Here is a 19993-nt window from a genome sequence, read left to right as displayed (position 1 = left end):
GAGAGACACACTGATTGGTTGCTCCCGCACACGCCCCAACCGGGGCTGGGGATCGTGCCCTGGACTGGGAACCAAACCTGTGACCCTTCTGTACGAAGGCCAACACTATAACCACTGAACCAAACTGGCCAGGGCACAAGTGACACCTTTATGGGTAACTCAGATGAGAAGTGTGAAGGCGGTAATGGAATCACAAGGACTCTTCTGTAAAATCTGCCTATTTACCTTTTGAATTGCAACTGTTTTGAACTGGCCAAAAAGAGAGGGTGCAATTGAGGACAGCCAGGGGCCTGACCCTGCTGCCACTACTCCACTGAGCATGGAGTGAGGGATGGCTTGCTGTCCCCAGGACCCACCCAGGCGCTGGTGGGTGAGGCGTGGCCTGCTGTCCTGTGGCTCTATCACCTCCTCCTCTCACAGAACCAGCACCTCTATGCCAGTAGATCTCACAGGTGGTCTTCAGACACCTCTCCAGGGGGATATACTTAAGGAGACTGCTCACTGTTTGGCACACACATGGAAAGTGCAAAAGCAGTGGAGCTACACTGCACCCACCAAAGCAGCACAAGCCAGGAGCACACAGGAGAGCTGATCGCTATAAAGGCACACCGAGATTCACAAAAATGCAAAAAAGCTCACTGAACTCACTAAATTTTTATTTCAGAAAGCTCTTTTTCACATAACTGCTAACGTGATGGGTTCATTGATGATGATTTTAAATAAATTTAATAAATCTTTAAATAATGTATAATTTTAATTTCTAGTATGGGTTAGTAAATATTAGACAGATGCACACCACATAAATAATAGCTTTGGGACCCTCTGTAATTTTGAAGTGTGAAAGGACTGAGACAGAGCTTGAGAATCACTGTTCCAAAGTGTGATTCTAATATGTGGATGTGAACCCATTGGTGCCCAGCCTGGTGCTGGAAGAGAAGCTTGCACCGGCCTCGGAGAGATGGTTCCGCTCTCTCTCATGGGTTATTAGGGGTAACTCTGTGTGTGTGTTCTGCTTTGTCCACAAACTCTGGAAATGAATCCCCGAGGCCATGTGACTTCGTCACAGACCCACTGCATCAGCGGGAGAACGGCCCCATACTGCTAAGGAGCCCCCACATTCCTGACACCTGTGTTAGGCGCTTTACCTCTGAGTCTTCCAGGCAAGCCTCTTCGTCTCAGACCTCAGGGCTGTCACCTTGGTTCACACTCTCATAATTTCCATCTTTGATTTGTCTTCCACCCTGCACCCGTAGTGCAGCTCCACAACCTGCTCCCCACCGCTCCTGCCTTGGATAGGGTTGTCTGTCCCTGCAGCCTCAACTTCAAGCCCATAATCCTTGGCATTGAGCGCAAGGCCACTTTCTTCCACAAGCCCCCACCATATCATAGCAACCTCTGTATCCCGTGTGCCCAACCTGTATCTCATCCAGGTAGACACTCAACAAACATTAAGGGAATAAAGGATACTAAACAGAGAACTCAGCAAGGCTCAGTCTAAACCAGACTTTTTTCTTTAATCCATCTCTGGGGCTAATCGTACAGTCGTGCCTTTTTCCCATCCTCGGAAAGCAATCTCTCTTCGGCACAAGCTTAATGACCACTCTCAACCCCAGGAGGCAGGGCAAGCAGCCTCCTGTTTACCAGCCACGTGAACCAAGCCCTGGATCGGTTTACCCTGGCGGGCTGTGGTGCAGTACAATGGGTGCATGCGTTTGAGGGCAGGTGAGCTGGGTGCATGTCCCCTTGATGAAGAAAATACTTTCCATGGTGAGTGGCCAAGGCAAGTGCAGAGCGCTAGTGCCAGCCGGCCGGCCTAGCTGGCGAGCTTCCCTCGCCACGTGTGTACAGTCAGTGGTGGCATGTTTGGAGCCCTCCTTTTAGAAAACTGGAAGCTATAGAAGCATGTGAGTTACTCATTGATTTAACCAAATGAACATTTTGTTTCTTCTGAAAGGCACTCGTCCCAGAGCTTCTTTGGGGACCAGTAATAACCAACCCTTACTGTGGATTGATACAGGCGTTACACTGGCATGACCCTTCTAAGGCTTTATGCTCTATGAGGGAAGAACCAGCTTATCCCTCTCCTACGGGTGAAGAAACTGAGGTACAGAGAGGTTAAGCAGCTTGCCCAAAGTCACACAGCAGGTCAGTGGCCGCGCTGGGATTTAAACCCAAGCACTCTGGATCCAGAGGCTGTCACCTTCGCTGCCCAGTAAGAAATCCTGAACTTTCCTTTCACTCGGAAGGCAGAATGACGGTGCCAGACCAGATGGCAGACACTGTTTTACAAACGGGCCAGGCAAGAGGTGGGATGGTCAGAGGGTGGCCAGGAGGAAGTGCAGGAAGGACGGCTGCCTGGACCTGGAAGAGACTATGTTGGAGCTCTGGAATTCAAAGGGGGAAAGCTGCTTCTCTTTCACCCCCTGGCTAGGGGAAGAGAAGGTGCGATAAACAGAAGGGAAATAGGACTGGAAGGAAGTATAAGAAACAGGAAATGCTCAAAATGCTACAGAGCTGACCAGGGTTTGAGAAGCAAGACAGAAAACAGCAAAGAAGAACAGAGAAAAGACCAAGGGGCAGGGGCGGAGCGAAGGTGCCAGAGGTGGGTTTGGAAAGGATTTCTCCTGAGCCAGGTGTCATGCTCGTGCACTACCAGCTGGGCCTGGAGCGTCAATAACAGGCAACTTGCCCAGTGAAACACCTGGAACACAATAGGTACTCAAGAAATGTTCAGCCCTCTGCACTCTGTCCCACAGTTCTGGTCTTTCTGGTTCACAGTGAGAGAGGTCTTGAGCCGTTTCTACTGGAACCACAAATCTTTCAAGGAAAGATCAGCAGCTAGATGCTGAAAGGCAGCTGGAAGGCATCTCTGATGATTTGCCAAAATACTTGTAAGAGCAGTGGCACTGAGGGGCCACCTGGAGGCAGGTAGAAATACCCCAGAGGATCCTTGTCACTGTCTATAGTTAAGTGTGCGCCAACACACCTGTGCTGGGCTGGCTTTTCCCGAGGCCTCTCTCCTTGCCTTGTAGACAGCTGTCCTCTTCCTGTGTCCTCATGCGGTCATACCCCTGTGCTTGTCTGTGTCTCGTTTTAATTTTTTTTTTAATTTTCACCTGAGGATATTTTTTGCATTGATTCTTAGAGAGAGTGGGGTGGGGGGGAGAAACATCAATGTATAAGAGAAACATCGATGTGAGAGAGACACATTGATTGGTTGCCTCCCACATGTGCCCTGACCAGAGCTGGGGATCAAACCTGCAACCCAGGTGTGTGCCCTTGAATGGGAATTGAACCCGTGACCCTTCTTCAGTGTGCAGGCTGATGCTCTAACCACTGAACATACCGGCCAGGGCTGTGTCTTGTTTTATTTCCCCCCTCATGTTGCATTAAACCCACCCTACTGACCTCACTTTTAACTAAATTACCCCTTTAAAGACGCTGTCTCCAAACACAGCCACATTCTGAGGTTCTGGGGGTTAGGACTTCAACATGTGGATTTTCAGGGCATACAATTCAGCCAATAAGGGCTTCCTTTCAGAACCATTTAATCTTATTTTTAAAACAATAGCCCTCTGGTGCTGTTCTAGCCCTGTTTCAGGGGTGGACACACTGGTACAGTACATGAACTTACTCGCCCAGGGACTCCCTGCTATAGTGGTGGGATTGGGACTGGAACCCAGCAGCCTTCCCCAGATTTGGGGATCCTCTCATGACCCTTTCCTGATAAGAATGGCAGCTCTTTCAGAGGATGGGCGGACTCTGATCAGGCAGGCTCCTCAATTTTTCCCTCCTTTACCAAAGACAGTTGCTTGCCTTCCCTGGAGCAGATTTATAAGCCTATAGTCTAGCCCTCCCTCCTCTTTCTCCAGCAGCTCCTCCAGGGGTTTGGCTGTCCAGGCAGGAGGGCCACCACCCCAGCCTCCTGGCTGCCCCACCCTGTCCCAGAGGCTCCCTGGAGGCTCTGACTAGAGCATCAATTCCACACCCGACATGTGTACCCAAGACTAATTCCTAAACATAAACAAACAAGGAATTTAAAAATCTAGAAATAAAGCCCTCTCTTCTACTGTTCTTTCTCTGCTAATGGGGAGAAAAGGGAGACAACTGACATTTGCAGAGTCCTTGTTCCTGCCAGGCCTGTCATCTCCTAACAGGCTCCCAAGAGGAAGGATTCAGTGGGAAGTGGGAGAGCTCAGAGGCGGGGACCTGCGAAAGGGTCATTAGCCAATGGCAGAGCAGGGCTTCAAGCTCCAGCCTCCCTTCCTCCAACGAGGCAGACAGGTAGCTATGAAAGGAATCTAGAAGTGGAACGAAGGAGCACCTGGAGTACTGAAAAATGTGAGTAATTTAGACCGAGAGGAGCAGGGACTATACAAACAGACAGGGCTAGGCCTCAGCCGAGGTACCGACAGAAACTGTTCCTTAGTCTCTTCCTTACTGTGATGGGCCATGCAGAGGACCTGCTGCGCTTGCCTGAACGCTCTGCTTTGTCATCTTGAAATCCTTCATGCTTAAACAAGGGGCCCATGTTTTCAACTTGCACCGGGCCCTGCAAATGATGTCTCTGCTCTAGAGAGTGGATTGATAAAGACATGAATGACAAATGAGCAAATGGCAGCAGCCCAGGGAAGCCTTGCTGCTCGACATTCATCTGCGACACATTCCTCCCTCCTCCGAAGTCCTCGTCACGTCCCTACTTGTGGAACTCATCTTGTGCTGCCTTGTTCTTGTTGTTGTCAGGAAATCTTTTATCACCAGCGCATTCATTACACCTTTCAAGATGTGGGAGGGACCCCTTAGGCAGTTACTGGGAAGCAGACGGGGAAGAGCAGCTCCCTCTCCTGTCTGGCCAAGCGGGCACTCCTGAAGATGGCTGAGAATTCAGTAAGCGCTTGTCCCAGACCTGTCCTCCCTGGCAGTCCCCAGCCAGCCCTCTGCTCTGGCCGCTCTACCCAGATCTATCTTCTCTGCACAGGAATGACTGGTGAGCCTGGGCAGGTCCCGGGTAATTGAAGAACACCAAGCAAGGAGAGAAAGCTGGCCAGTGAAGAGGATTTGGGATCATTGTGTTTGAGACGGGGGCCAGCAAACTGTGGCCCAGGGCCAAAGCCAGCCTCCACCTGTTTTTTTGTTTTTGTTTTTTTATCCTCACTTGAGGACATACTCATTGATTTTTAGAGAGAGGGGGAGGGAAAGAGAGAGAGAAACATTGATGTGAGAGAGAAACATTGCTCGGTTGCCTCCTGTACGTGCCCCAACCAGGAACTGAACCCGCACCCTGGGTATGTGCCCTGACCAGGAACCAAACCCTCAACCTTTCGGTGCACTGGACGACGCTCCAACCAGCTGAGCCACACCAGCCAGGGCTCCACCCATTTTTGTGTAGCCCAGGAACTAAAAATATTTGTGTCAAAGAAAATCAAAAGACATAGCAGTATTATTCACAATAGACGAAAGGTGGAAACAACACAAGTGTCCATTGATGGATGAATGGATAACCAAAATGCGGTCTATCCATTCAACGGAATATTATTTAGCCATAAAAAGGAAGGAAATTCTGACACAGGCTACAACATGGATGAACCTTGAGGACATTATGCTGAGTGAGATAAGCCAGTCACAAAAGGACAAATACTCTATGGTTCCATTTATATGAGGTTCCTATAGTAGCTGAATTTATAGAGACAGAAAGTAGGATGGTGGGTACCAGGGGCTAGGTGCTGGGGAATGGGAAGTCAGTGTTTAACGAGGACAGAGTTTCCATTTGAGAAGAGAAAATTCTGGGGATGTTTGGTGGTGATGGTTGAACAACACTGAGAATGTACCTGACGCCACTGAACTGAACACTTAAAAATGGTTAAAATGGAAATTCTGTGTTATCTATATTTTACTACCATGACAAATACCAAAAAGTCAAAAGAGGAAGATTTCGTGACCTGAGAATTACAGTGGTACCTTGGTTTTCTAATGTCTCCGTTGGCAAACATTTCGGTTTACAAATGCAGAAAAACCCGGGAGGAAATGCTTCGGTTTTTGAACACACCTTGGAAGTCGAACATGCCACATGGCTCCCGCTGGGTGCAAGATCCTGAGGCCCAGCTGTCAGATGCTGATCCCTTGGTTTTTAAACGTTTCAGAACTTGTACGGTCTTCCAGAACGTATTACATTCAAAAACCGAGGTACCACTGTATATGAAATTCACATTTTAGTGTCCATGAATAAAGCTGTATTTATTCACTCATTTTGTATGGCTGATCCGGATCTGCCACTGCAAAGGTGAGTGGTTGAGGCTGAGTCTGTGTGGCCCACAAAGCCAACAACCCATACTATCTGGCCCTTTACAGAAAAGTCTGCCATGCCTGGTCTAGAGCCAGCTTGAGGAACCTAAGGGAGAGTTGGTGCTCGCTAAGCAGACACAGAATCAGAGTGTTTGGCCTTTAGAGTTTTAGTTCAAACCCTTTATTTCCAAGGCCAAGATAATAAGTCCCAAAGGAGTTTAGAAGAATGATTAAGAGGAAAATGAGATATAAGGTGTAGAGATAAAGCTTGAGGGTATCTCCTTCTAGGAAATGGGCCTTCTCACTCTGAACAGAATGTCTTTCCACCAGCACACAAAAGGGTCTTGGCTCCCTCCTCCCTCCTAGGCTGGCCTGGAAGAGCAAGGGAGAGGAAATGCCTCCTGAAGGGAGTGCTAGGAATGATCTCTTCCTGCTTACTCTGCTACCACCTTCCTCCACCACCAGAATGCTCCTTCCCTAACCTCTGCCACCCACACATCACACTCTGGTGTTACATCATGGTCACGTTGGCCCTCACCCCAATTCCTTCCACACTTTACATATTTGCCCTAGACCAGCTTTTCTGCTACCCACCATTTGTATTATCTTGGATTGCAGTTTATCTGTGTGCCATCACATCTACAATATAACCTTTTACATAAGTATCAAATCCTGCCCCCACCCCAACTGTAAGTCCCTAGAGAGGAAATATTTCTTTCCTTTCCTCTGGCACTGCTTAGCTCAGTGGTCTTTTGCATCTGCTGGGTTCCAGAAAAACTCTGGAGTGAATTAAGTTTAAATGAAAGGAAATTTTTAAAAAGTCTATGTACAGATGCATGCCTTCCTTTCAAGTCATCTTCTATCCTTTTAATCCAGATGCCTAGACTGTGGCAAAGTGGCCAGAGAGACGGTCAGGCACCCAAAGCCACCGAGGATCATCACCCAGGACACCTTGGAGTACTGCTCTCTGGTCCCCTCTGCTGGCTGTCCTGGCAGCTCCTAGTGGGAAGAAGGGGGACAGCTATGTGACAGTACTCAGGCCCAGGCCAAACTTACTGGGGCCTAGGAAAGGTTCTGATTGAGTTTCTGCTTCATCATCCATCCTTGCTCATCACACTGTGTATCTGCACTTAGCAAAGCACCATGAAGCATGGCAGACACATGACCAGTTTACTGAATGAGCAGAAAGACTCCCTCACATTCTCTGTAGCTCCAAGGCACAAAAAGCTCAAGGAACAAGTCAGGAGTGACCCTCATCACACATACAGTGCTTGATAATGGCACATGAGGGCCTCTACTTCTTTATCTCTGCCTCGGCAGCTCCATCTCATCTCTCATCCCAACAGGAATGGGCCAGATAGCAGCTTTGATGAAGCTCATTTATTCTGTGCTTGGGTCGGAAACCTTGCATTGGCAATTTATAACTCTGTAGGGAGCATTACTGCCATTTCACAGGTGAGGAGACTGAGGTGCACTATAGTTAAAAGACCTATTTACACCCCAGGTCTGCCAGACTCCAGAGCCCATGTGCTCTCTGTCATCAATCTTTCTATTCATGGTGTGACCCTTGGACTGCCAGCTTCTGCCACTGGCATCTCCTGGGTGCTTGCTAGAAATGTAGACTCTCAGGCCTCACCCTAGACCTCTTGAGTAAGAACCCGCATTTAAAAAATCTCCCTAGATGATCTGTATGACCGTTAACATTTAAGAAATACCATCCTACTCTTTCTCTCATCAACTCTGGGAGATCACCTTAAACAAAAGAAAATCTGAGAATGTAAATCAAAACTACAATGAGATAGCATTTCACACCCATTAGGGTGGCTATTTATTAAAAAAAAAAAAAAAGCAAAAAACAAGTGTTAGCAAGGATGTGGAGAAATCAGAAACCCCCTGCACTGTTAGTGCGAATGTAAAATGGAACATCTGCTGTGGAAAACACTATGGAAGTTCCTCAAAAAATTAAAAATAGAATTACCATATGACCCAGCAATTCCACCTTTGGGTACATCCCAAAGGAAATGAAAGCAAGGACATAAAAAAGTATTTGTACATCCATGTCCACAGCAGCATTACTCATAGTAGCCAAAAGGTGGCAGCAGCCCAATGTCTATCAATGGATAAGGGGACAAGCACAATGAGGTCTCTACATACAGTGGAATATTATTCAGCCTTAAAAAGGGAGGAAATTCTGACACATGCTACAAGATGGATGTGCCTTGAGGACATTATGCTGAATGAGATAAACCAGACACAAAAGGACAAATATTATATGATTTCACTTATATGAGGTCTCTAGAGGTGTCAAATTCATAGAGACAGAAAACATAATGGTGGGTATCAGGGGCTAAAGTAGGGGAATGGGGAGTTGTTTCACAGGGACAGAGTTTCCGTTGCGAAGATGAAAAAGCTCTCCAGGTGGACTGGGTGATGGTTGCACAACAATGTGAACGTACTTAACAGCGCTCATCTGTACACTCAAAAATGTTTAAGATGGTAAATTTTATGTTACACATATTTTACAACTTAAAAAATGCTTTAAAACAAAAACGGAAATCTGAGGAAGATTGTGGGAGATGCTACAGGCCTGCAGGAGTGTACACTACTATTCTTTCTTGCTCCTTAACCTTAAAATTTCAACCTTTAGTCTGTTTTCCTGTACCTACCATCATCCCCTTTGAAACACTTAATAGGAACAAATTAGAATAATATGTGGATGTATTTCCAAGTTCCTGTCCTCTGGCTGATCACCCCCAATGTGACTCAAAAGACATTAACCCCACAACCTATTTGACAGAAATGTGAAAATAGGAAAAAAGTATTTATTTCACAGTTACTTACTATGATGAGTTTATTTTATACATGTGCATAGGTTGGCAGTTCAGTGGGACCTGGGCTGAAGGTGTCAGCATGGGGATCTATGTCTAGCCCTCGCTTAGGGGGGTTGTTCATTCAAGGTTCTCCACTAAGTAAGGGAGCCCTAGCCTACATGCACACTGTCAGGCATTTATGCCTACACGGCTCAAATGTATGTGAGTACACATCATCATCGTAACAAAAACAAGGAATACCCATTTTACTGTTTCTGGGAGGAGGATGGGGGAGGAAAGAATGTGGTTGGATGGAGAATTCCTTATCTCTATACTTAGTGGGTAATCAACAGGTGCTACCTAAAACGGAAGGAAGGAAGGGAGGGGGGAAGGATAGGTTAGAAACATGGAGGAAAATAAAAGATTTGAAAGTGGCTGCTTTTGATGAGCGGAATCTGGAGGAGAGCAGGTGAGGTTTAGGTCTGGTAACTGACTTTTTAAAAAAATCCTCACTCAAGCATATTTTTCCCATTGCTTTTCAGAGAGACTGGGAGAGAAAGAAACATGATGTGAGAGAGACACATCGACTGGTTGCCTCCCACACATGCCCTGACCGGGGCTGGGGATCAGGGATCGAGCCTGCAACAGAAGTACATGCCCTTGGCTGGAATTGAACCCAGGACCCTTCAGTCCTTGAGCCAATGCTCTAATCACTGATCCAAACTGGCTAGGGCTTTTAAAAGACATTTTAAATTGACTTGTAGAGAGGGAGGGAGAGGGAGAGAGAGAGAGACAAACACATCCATGTGAGAGCCAGACATCGATTGGCTGCCTCCTGCACATCCCCTACTGGGGATCAAGCCCACAACCCAGGTATGTACCCTGACCAGGAATTGAACCAGCAACCTTTCCATGCACCGGATGACACCCAAACAACTGAGCCACACCGGCCAGATCTGAGATATGTATGGTTTTAAATTCATAGATATTGAGAACATTTTGATAGTTGCCAGGTTGGGTGATGGGTGAAAAAGGGGAAGGGTGAAAATGGGGGAAGGATTAAGATGTAGAAATTGCCAGTTATAAAAACAGTCACGGGTATGTAAAGTACAGCAGGGAATATAGTCCATAATATTCTAACAACTGTGTGTTGTGTCACTTAGGTATCAAACTTATGGGGGTGATTACTGTGTAAGTTGCATAAATGTCTAATCACTGTGTTGTATGCCTGAAACTAATATAATACTGTATGTCAACTGTAATTGAAAATTTTTTTAAATTAAAAAGAATTTGTAGTTTCTTTGGATGTAACACTATTGCACACTTAAAAGACCACAGTAGTGTAAACATAACTTTCATATGTACTGGGAAACCAAAAAATTCATGTGACTCACCTTATGGCAGTGGTCTGGAATTGAACCTACAATATCTCCAAGGTGTGCTTGTATTTTGAATAAACTGTTGGTGGAAAGAAACACAAAGAATCTGTAACAGGGCCCAGGGTGGGAGACTGCATATTACTCTTAATTCTCTTAATATCTTGACTGCAATCTTAACTATTTTAAAGCTAAAAATAAATTTTTATAAAGGTAAGGGGAAAATGGGGAGTTACTGTTCAACGGGTAAGGAATTTCAGTCTAGAGTAATGAAAAAGTTCTGGAAATGGATAGTGGTGACGGTTGCATATCAGTGGGAATGTACTTAATGCCACAGGACTGTGTAAAGTGGTTAAAATGATAAACTTCGCCGGGCCGGCATGGCTCAGCAGTTGGGCGCGGACCTAGGATCCAGGAGACTGGGGTTCGATTCCGGTCAGGGCACATGCCCGGGTTGTAGGCTGCAGCCTATCAATGACTCTCTCATCATTTATGTTTCTCTCTCTCTCTCTCTCTCCCTCTCTCTTTTTCTCTCTGAAATCAATAAAGGTATCTTTAAAAAATAAAATGATAAACTTCGTTAAGTGTATTTTATCACAAGAAAAAAGCCTATGTATCCATAAATGTGCCAATCCATTTCAATCTCTGAAAAAAATAATCCTTGCTTATACGGAGCTTAAAAAAGGAGAGTGGGGCCCTGGCCACTGTGACTGGGTTGGAGCTGGTCCAGAGCACAGAAGGGTCCCCGATGGATTCCAGGGCACATACCGAGGTTGCCGTTTCAATGCCTGGTCCGGGCCTGTATGGGCGGCAACCAATCGATGTTTCTCTCTCCCTCACCCTTCTCCTCTCTCTAAAAATCAATAAAAACATATCCTTCGGAAAGGATTAAAAAATAATAAAAAGAGAGTGGGCTTTGAAAGCGCCTATCTCTAAAGTGGTTCGTTCCTTAGCAGCTGCCCCCCAGCGGCACTGGTCATCCAGGGGACTGCGGGACTGGTGGGAACCCCTCAGGGGACAGGGCCCGTGAGGAAACGCGGGCCGCGGGACCCCACGAGGAGGGCCCGAGACGCCCGGGCGTCGCGAGATGCCGCGCTGAGGGCCTCTTAACCTTCGGCCCCGGGCGCACCCCGGCACGGTCACCCGTCTTCCAACCCGAGCTGCCGGGGAACCTGGCCTCCCGCGCCCCACTCAGCCTCCTCTCAGCCAGGAGAACCCCTTGGATCCAAACCGTCCACTGCCTGCCGCCGCCCGCCCCGCCGGCCCGCCGGGAAGGTACCTCAGCGCGTCGGCAGCGCTCCCAGAAGACTGCCGAATCGCGCCTGCGCACACCCCGCGCGTACGGGCCTGCGCGCTACGGCTGGTCCCGAGCCTCCGCACACTACGTGCTGGCGCCGAGAGCGAGCAAGTCAGCCCCGGGCAGAGGGGCGGGCTCAGCCTCGGCAGCTCATCGTTCGATCCCGCTCATTGGCTGAGAGAGATGGAGCGTGGCAGAACCCGCCACTGATTGGACGATATGCGAACAAACTGGGACAACATGGGCCAATGGCAGAGCTTGCGGGGGCGCGGGTTTCGACGTCTGGCGGCAGTGGGCTGAGGTCCTGGAATTTTTCAACCATGGCTTCGGAGGAGCCGCTTGTGGCTGTGACCTGCACGGCGCCGGTCAACATCGCGGTCATCAAGTACTGTGAGTGCACTGGCCCGGGACGCGCACGTGGGGGCCGCCGGCCCGGCGCGGGTGGGCCGTGGATGAGGTGATGACGCGGTTAGAGGTCCATATGTAGTTGTAAGAACTCACTCCAGCCGTGTCCACTTCAGCCCGGCGGTGTGGCAGGCGATGCCCCGGACCCATGCTGCAGCCGGGACACCGAACACACAGGTGTCCATCCCCGCGGAAGTGGGGACACAGCCCCCCTAGGACGTAGATCCTCGCGGGTACTGGATGCTTGGTGAACATGGTTCACACAAGACGTCCATTCTCGCGGGGGCCCGGGTCGGGGTACATGGCCCACACAGGATCTCCATCCCTAAGCGGGGGCGGTCAGCTCCCAAGGTCACGCCCACCCCAGCCACCTGGGACCTGCTCTTCATTTCTAGCATGTTCTCTTTTCAAGAATGCTTCATAAATGGAACCGTTCAGCATGTAGCATTTTGAAATTAGCTCATTTCACTCACTATAATTTATAGAGGTTCATCCAAGTGGTAGTGATATCAGTACTTCACTCCTTTAGTGCTGAGTCCTCCTGTTCCATGGTGTCCACGGGCCACAGGTCATACTCTCTTGTTTCCGGCTTTGGTCTTTTAGGAATAAAGCTGCTATAAACTTTTTATATGGGTTTTTGTGTGAACATAAGTTTTCATTCTTCTAGGATAAATGCCCAGGTGTGCAACTGCTGGGTCATAGGGTAGTTGCTGTTTACTTTTTTTTTTTTAAAGAGTCTCTTAAATTGCTTTTCTGAGTGGCTGTACCATTTTACATTCCAACAATGTATACTGTTTTTTGGCATTTGGTGGTGTCACTGGTTTTTGTTTTAGGTGATACCTCGTTGTGGTTTTAGTGTGCGTTTTTCTGCCGGCCAATGGTACTGAACCCCTTTTCATGGGCTTATTTGCCATGTGAAGTGGGGAGCAGTCTAGGAGGGCTTCTTGAAGGTGTGGGTACAGCAGGAAGAGGACTTTGTGCAGTGAGAGAGCATGGTCCAGGCAGATGGGGGAACTGTAGTATGGGAGTGGGGGTGACTGGGGAGCACCAGTGGGGAGGAGTGAGGCTTTGGTGGGTGGGTAGGGGCAACAATGCGCTGGTTTGCGGGACTGGGAAACTGACTGGCCTTGCCTTGTCTGTTCCAGGGGGAAAGCGAGATGAGGAATTGATCCTGCCCATCAACTCTTCTCTGAGTGTCACTTTGCACCAAGACCAGGTTAGTATGGATTGGCAATAAAAACCAAAATAAAAGTTTACTAAAGTTTTGTTTATCAATTGATAGCAATAAATCCCCAATCCATGAAGAGTGTCTGTTCCATGCCCCACTGTTAGGAATGCTCATCTCACATGCACCCCCAGGTCTCCTCTCAGGTTCTGTCCCATCACTCTCGTACCCCGCCCAGTGGCTCTGTTGTGGGAGATGAAGTGTTGGCCTCAGCCTGTATAGGGAGACCAGGCTTGGGGCCGATCCTGCCTGAGCCTGTCTCCCACACCGCCTTACCCCTTCCTGCCTTGACCTCAACCTTCTGTTCTCCAGCAAGGCTGTCCCTGCCCCTGAGTGGGTGACAGTGATGGGCCATGGCAGGAAAGGCTTCCTCATCCAAAAGGGGTGCTTTGCCCCTGAGGTGGCCCTGTATTTTCTTTTCCAGTTAAAAACCACTACGACAGCTGTCATTAGCAAGGACTTCACCGAGGACCGGATTTGGCTGAATGGCCAGGAGGAGGACATAGGCCAGCCTCGCATCCAGGCCTGCCTGAGGGAGAGTGAGTAGGGGTCTTACATGGGATATCGGGGCCAGTCCCAGCCTGTTCCTTCCCCTCCATCTCTTCCTTGCTCTAGGCAGAGTCTGAGAGCACAGCAGGTGCTGCTCCCTCTTCCCTCCCCACCTGGCTGTGCGAGCCCCCAGGGTGTGTGGGGACACCTGTTAGCACAGCTGGGTTTGGGTCTCGGGGCTGGGGGCTTTCCTCAACAAGGAGGTCTGTTAGAAATTTGGGGCAGAGGCCCGCTGTGCCTCTGAGCCCTGGCAGGCAAGATGACAGGAGCAGGTCAGGACAGCTCTGCCAAGTGGCTATTTCTCCCTCCCCGTAGTCCGTCGCCTGGCCCGAAAGCGGAGGAGTGGTGATGAGGGAGACCTGCCGCCTCTCAGCCTCAGCTACAAGGTTCACATCGCATCGGTGAATAACTTCCCCACAGCCGCAGGCCTGGCCTCCTCAGCTGCAGGCTATGCCTGCCTAGGTGGGTGCCCACAGCGAGACTCGTGTTCTTGCAGCCTTCAGAGAGCCCTCATCACACGAGGCTGAGGCCTTGGTCATCTCACACATCTGAATGTTAAAATCCCCTGAGGGTTGCATAGGGGTGCAGCTGGCTTCAGGTGTAGCTGGTTCCAGACTCCCACTGCCTCATTGGCATCCATTTCTCTCCTTTGAAATCCTGTCTTGCTCTCCTCTGTTGACTCATTCTCCGGTAGAACCTCCCCACTTAGGGGCAAAGCTGATTACCACAGTGGCAGGCAGTGGGCTCACACTGTCCTCATAGCCACTGAGACCAGTGGCTCAGTGAAAACCCCAGGGACTGTGCTTACTGGCTCAGCTTAGCTTATGTACCCAGGCCTGAACTATCCTCAGGAATTGGAGGGGTAGGTGAGCTAAGCCAGGAGGGGTGCCAGTGTCTGGGGCAGAGCTCTTGCCTTGTGGATCCCAGCTGTGCATCCTGGCATCAGACCCTTGACCAGGCCCAGCCCTGCTCCTTCACGCCCAGCATGCAGGCTGCCCCAGGCATGTACATTCTTCAGGCCTGTGTGCCTTGGTTCCTGCCCCAAGCAGCACCCCTAAAAGCCCAATGTTGTGCCACTCCTTGGAGAAACTCTAGTCCCCTGACACTTGGTCCTTCAGGTCCCCAAGAGTGGTTTCCCTCCGCTACAGCTCCATAGGCTCCAGTGGTCTTTGCATGGCCAGTGCGTGCCTTTGAGAATGCTATGTGTGAGCATGTGGGTGGGCACATGGGTGAGCAGGTAAATGCTCATGGTGAGAGTTGGTAGTTGAAACTGTCATCTTGGAATTTTTAATTTCCTGTGGGGCACATTTTCGTAGGGTGCTGAACATAGCTGGGCTGGGACTCCCCGTTTCCTACGTGTCTTAGTCCCCCTTCCCTGTCTCCCCTCCCTACTGGCCTACAGCCTACACCCTGGCCCAAGTCTACGGAGTCGAGAGTGACCTTTCAGAAGTGGCTCGCCGGGGCTCGGGCAGCGCCTGCCGGAGCCTGTACGGCGGCTTCGTGGAGTGGCAGATGGGGGAGCAGGCTGATGGGAAGGACAGCGTCGCCCGACAGGTGGCCCCTGAATCACACTGGCCCGAACTCCGAGTCCTTATCCTTGTGGTGAGTGGACAGCCGTGAAGCGAGGGGTCCTCCTGGCTAGCTGAGAGCAGGAGGGAAGCCTTCACCTGCCTCTCGAGCTTACTAGGGGCAACACAATGGCTCTCTATGGAGTGTTCAGGAATGACTCCCATGCAGTAAGAGGGCTGCTGATCTATGCGCTGCTGTTCTCAGAACTGTGTCATCTCTGTCACAGTCAAGAGGTCTCTGTGGTCAGAAGGTGCTGGCCTCCACCCTACTGCATGTACCTGCTAAGGGGAGGGATAGGACGGGATGGGTGTTCAGGGCTGGGGCCTGGGTGTGAGGTCTAGGCCATCCATCTCTCCCTCGGTGCAGGTGAGTGCTGAGAAGAAGCTGACTGGCAGCACAGTGGGCATGCAGACCAGTGTGGAGACCAGCCCCCTGCTCAGGGTAAGGCTGGGATTGGGGCAGGTTCCAGCTCCCCAGGACACAGCCTGCATGTCAGAACACACACCAGGCTCCACCCACATCCTCGAAGCTGAGCTCATCTACTCTGCTGGGCATGTGGCCGCTGAGGCCTGGGGGAGGCTCTACCCCAGAGCCTGCACTCTGGCAGCTGGGCTGTGAAGCAGCCAACACCTCACTGGGAAGCACCTGTGTCTTGCAGTTCCGGGCTGAGGCAGTGGTTCCGGCGCGCATGGCAGAGATGATCCGCTGTGTCAAAGAGAGAAACTTCCAGGGCTTTGGCCAGCTAACTATGAAGGACAGCAACCAGTTTCATGCCACCTGCCTGGACACCTTCCCTCCCATCTCTTATCTCAACGACACTTCTAGGCATATCATCCATCTGGTGCACCGCTTCAATGCCCACCATGGGCAGACCAAGGCAAGCTGTGGCTAGGGCAGTGCCGGAAACCCAGAGTGGGCCCCAGGCCTTAATCTTCAGTAAAAACAGCACATCCTTGGCTGTGATGACTTCGCAGAGCCTGCTTTATGCTCTTGCATGCAGAGCATCGGCAGTTTCCGTCTCACTCTCTTTTATTTTGGCTGCAAGACCCATTAAGGCAGGGATGGGGAAGCTTTTTTCTGTGAAGAGCCATCTGAATATTTATAACATCATTCTCGGGCCATACAAAATTATCAACTTAAAAATTAGCTATGAATAAAACTCCTAGATTTATTGAATTTTGAGTCCTACCTGCGGTTGCCTTGTCAGGACCAGACCAATTGATCTGTGGCCCGTGGGCCAGACATTCCCCACCCCTGCACTAAGGGATCCCAGCCTGCACTTTAAAGCACACCCCTCCCACCCCCTTCCTGAGTTGTTGGGCAGAGGTACCCCTGCTCCACTCCGGGTTGACCCATGGGTGCTGTGGGAGGCCCTAGGTCTCTGGCAGACTAGTGGGTCTGAGTCAGGCAGAGGCACTGTGCAGACATTGACATTAACTGTGTGGGTTCCAGGTGGCATACACATTCGACGCAGGCCCCAACGCTGTGATCTTTACCCTGGACGACACTGTGGCTGAGTTTGTGGCTGCCGTGAGGCACAGCTTTCCTCCTGAGTCAAACGGAGACAAGTGAGTTGTGGGTCCTCCTGTTTGGGAAGCCAGGAGGGAGGAGCAGGGTCCCCTACTGGGATCAGGGACAGCTGCACCTAAGGCTGTGGTGCTGAATGGGAGTCCCTCAGGAAGTGTTGATCCCCTTGGGGACCATAGGCAGTGTGTCACCAGGTACGCCTTGCTGTGACTGGGAACTCTTCCCCATCACATGTCTTAGCCCCGTAGTCATAGAGACAATGCGCACATACAACATCATGCCTCCTGTGTGGATAGTGACTACAGGCCACTGTGGGGATAGAGCATTTGGATTTCTTCCTACCAGTTGTTTTAATGGTCTGTTCTCAATGTGGGGACACCTTTCCGGTAGGGGTGCTGGAAGTGTGGGGGTGGTTTTACCTATTTCCATAATTTGGGTAGTTCTGTAATTGGGGCACTACTGATGGTTAGTGGGTGGGAGGCTGGAATACTAACTTCCTTACCAAGTGGGACAGCTATGGTGCCCTCTTTAGGAGCTCTATACTCATTGCCCTTGTCACTGCAGCGGGTGGTATGCAGAGGAACACGGTGATCGACCCATGCTTGAACTGAGGCATTTTCTGAAGTTGTTACCCCACTGGGTGGAGCAATAGCCATGGGCCATGGGTGAACCCAGAATCTTGAGGACGTTTCCTAAAACCCTCCCTTCACAGTGGCCTTTGGTCATTTTTGCTCAGTTTTTATGTGTGTGGTAAAAAACACTTTGAAGTGTACAGTTCAGGCACATTAAGTACATTTGTTGTTGTGCAACCAGCATTTCTATCTGGTTCCAGAATTATCATTATTATTTTCTTTACTCCTCACCCGAGGATATTTTTCCATTGCTTTTCAGAGAGAGGGGAAGGGGGAGAGAGAGATAGAAATATTGATGTGAGAGAGACGCATTGATTGGTTGTTTCCTGCTTGTGTGCCAACCAGGGCCAGGGATTGAGCCTGCAACCGAGGTACGTGCCCTTGGCCAGAATCGAACCTGGGGCCTTCAATCTGAGGGCCGACGCTCTAACCTCTGAGTTAAACTGGCTAGGGCTGGTTCCAGAATTTTTTATCACCCCAAAAGAAACCCTGTGCCCATTGGCAGTCACACCCCTTCCTGTCTTTGGTCTGCATGTCCTGCACTGAGACCTCCTGTCGATGGATGCACAGCACACTCCTGCCTTCCTTTCCCCAGGTTTCTGAAGGGGCTGCCTGTGAGGCCTGCCCCACTCTCAGATGAGCTCAAAGCTGCACTGGGCATGGATCCCACCCCCGGCAGAATTAAATACATCATTGCCACTCAGGTGAGCCTGGCACCGGCCCTCAGCCCCAGCATCCGGGGGCCCCCACAGCCCAGCACACCTGGGGAAGTCCCCATCCAGCACACAGCTTCACAGGCTTAGGTGCAGTGTGTCCACAAGGTGAAGGGATTCCCTTCACCCCCACTTCATCTGGAGTGGGAAGCCAAGTTGTGAAGAATAGCAGCAGTTCCAAGGTATCTGGTCCACTGGTTTGTTTCACTCACTTGCTCTCAAAGTGGACATTTCGGGACACACTGACTCGTGGGGCCGTGTTTCCAGTGCTGCGGGGAAAGGGTGGGGCTGGAAATGGAGACTCTGGGATCCTGGGGCCCCTCAGGGCTCACCCATTGGAAGCAGATCAGGATCCTTGCTTAAAGTGGCTGAGCCAGGATTTCACTCAAATGGTCTGGTTCCAAGTCCTCATGATGTCCTGCACTTAGGTCCCTGTCTCTACCTTTCAGTCAAGTCCGGGTAATCGAGGGAGTTGGGCACAGGCCAGGGCATCACCACATCGTGGTCAGCTTCTGACCTGTACTTACCTGGGAGGGTGGGGGTACACCTGTTCTTCCCTGTCACCCAACCTAACTTGATTTCTCTACCTACCAGGTGGGGCCTGGGCCTCAAGTCCTGGACCACCCTCATGCTCACCTCCTGGGCCCCGATGGCATGCCGAAGCCAACAGCTTGACCGCCTCCATGACTGGAGCCCTGGCCGCTACTTAGAGAAGCAGCTGCTTTGTTGGGACTAGGGAGCTGGGTGTGGTGGCAGCTGTGCCATGCTTGTTGGGACTGGTGATTGTCCACCTGGCCCCGGGCTGGGCAAAGTGGCAAGTGGAGGCAGTGGAGTGACCACCTGTAGGCTCCCAGGTGGTCAGGAGCAGCCCCCCCCAAGTGCCTCACCTTCCCCATCTGTGCTTTGCTGAGATGGGGGCTGGGATGGGATGTGGGACCTAGTGGATCCAGCCAATAGAGGTGAGCTGCTGGTGTGTCCCCCATGAAGGATCTCTGACCCTGAGCTCTGGGGCCACTCCCACTGGCCAAAACAGGAGCTGTTTCACCTGAGATGATGAGGAGTTGACATCCCTTTTTGGAGCTGGAGGACTGGTCACTGTTCAGAAAGCAACCTCTGCAAGCTCAGGATCCCTCTACAAAGTGCTTTGAGCATGACAGTCATCCTAGCTCTGCCAGAGCTCAGGCCACTGGGTGTGGATAGAATGTTTCTTTGTACAAAGACCAGGCGTGTGTCTCCACTGGGAGGTGGGAGAGCAGCCCAAGATGCATCGTCACACGGGAGCCCCATTGTCACAAGGAGTCCTGTCAGCTGGCCACTAGGAATAAAGCCAGAGTTGCTGATGGGGCCCAGTGTGCTGTGTAACCATGTTCCTATGTGGTCAGCAGGCAGCACTTGGGAGGGGTGTGGAGGGCATGGGCCACGTGCTTTCTCTCCTGCTGAGGAGACAACTTGGAACTTGCCCACGTGCTGACTTGCTCCTAAGGAAACTGCCTCTGACCCAAAGCCCCCCTTCAGTTGCCCAGCCCTGTGGTGGGGTATTCAGCACACAGCCACTCCCTTGGCCACAGGCCACACTAGGTGGCTGACAGTCACTAAGGCTCTGACAGG

At 50.6% G+C, this 19993-nt stretch overlaps 2 protein-coding genes across 5 annotated transcripts in view; one reads left to right on the top strand and one right to left on the bottom strand.

Moving 5' to 3' along the window:
* Positions 1–11790, bottom strand: part of CTU2 (cytosolic thiouridylase subunit 2) — a 44638-nt gene extending 32848 nt beyond the window's left edge. For 3 of the 4 annotated variants that reach the window (XM_081117885.1, XM_081117890.1, XM_081117892.1), the window contains exons 1-2: positions 11748–11788; positions 10487–10550 (exon numbers count right to left, since the gene is read on the bottom strand). The gene's annotated coding sequence lies outside the window, so the exon portion shown is untranslated. Of the gene's footprint in view, positions 1–10486; positions 10551–11747 lie in introns of all 4 variants that reach the window. The other variant, XM_081117888.1, reaches the window with a different exon arrangement.
* A 213-nt stretch (positions 11791–12003) lies between these two features.
* Positions 12004–19729, top strand: MVD (mevalonate diphosphate decarboxylase). Its single transcript, XM_081119693.1, has 10 exons — positions 12004–12155; positions 13316–13386; positions 13820–13934; positions 14260–14406; positions 15347–15546; positions 15880–15954; positions 16172–16390; positions 16966–17081; positions 18268–18376; positions 18980–19729. Exons 1-10 carry the CDS (start codon positions 12014–12016, stop codon positions 19058–19060), a joined length of 1275 nt encoding a protein of 424 aa, XP_080975819.1. The 5' UTR covers positions 12004–12013; the 3' UTR covers positions 19061–19729.
* The last annotated feature ends 264 nt before the right edge of the window (positions 19730–19993 follow it).

The sequence above is a fragment of the Miniopterus schreibersii genome (genome assembly GCF_964146895.1).
Source record: "Miniopterus schreibersii genome assembly, chromosome: 18".
Taxonomy (NCBI): domain Eukaryota; kingdom Metazoa; phylum Chordata; class Mammalia; order Chiroptera; family Miniopteridae; genus Miniopterus; species Miniopterus schreibersii.
This window is presented reverse-complemented; position numbering and strand designations above follow the sequence as displayed.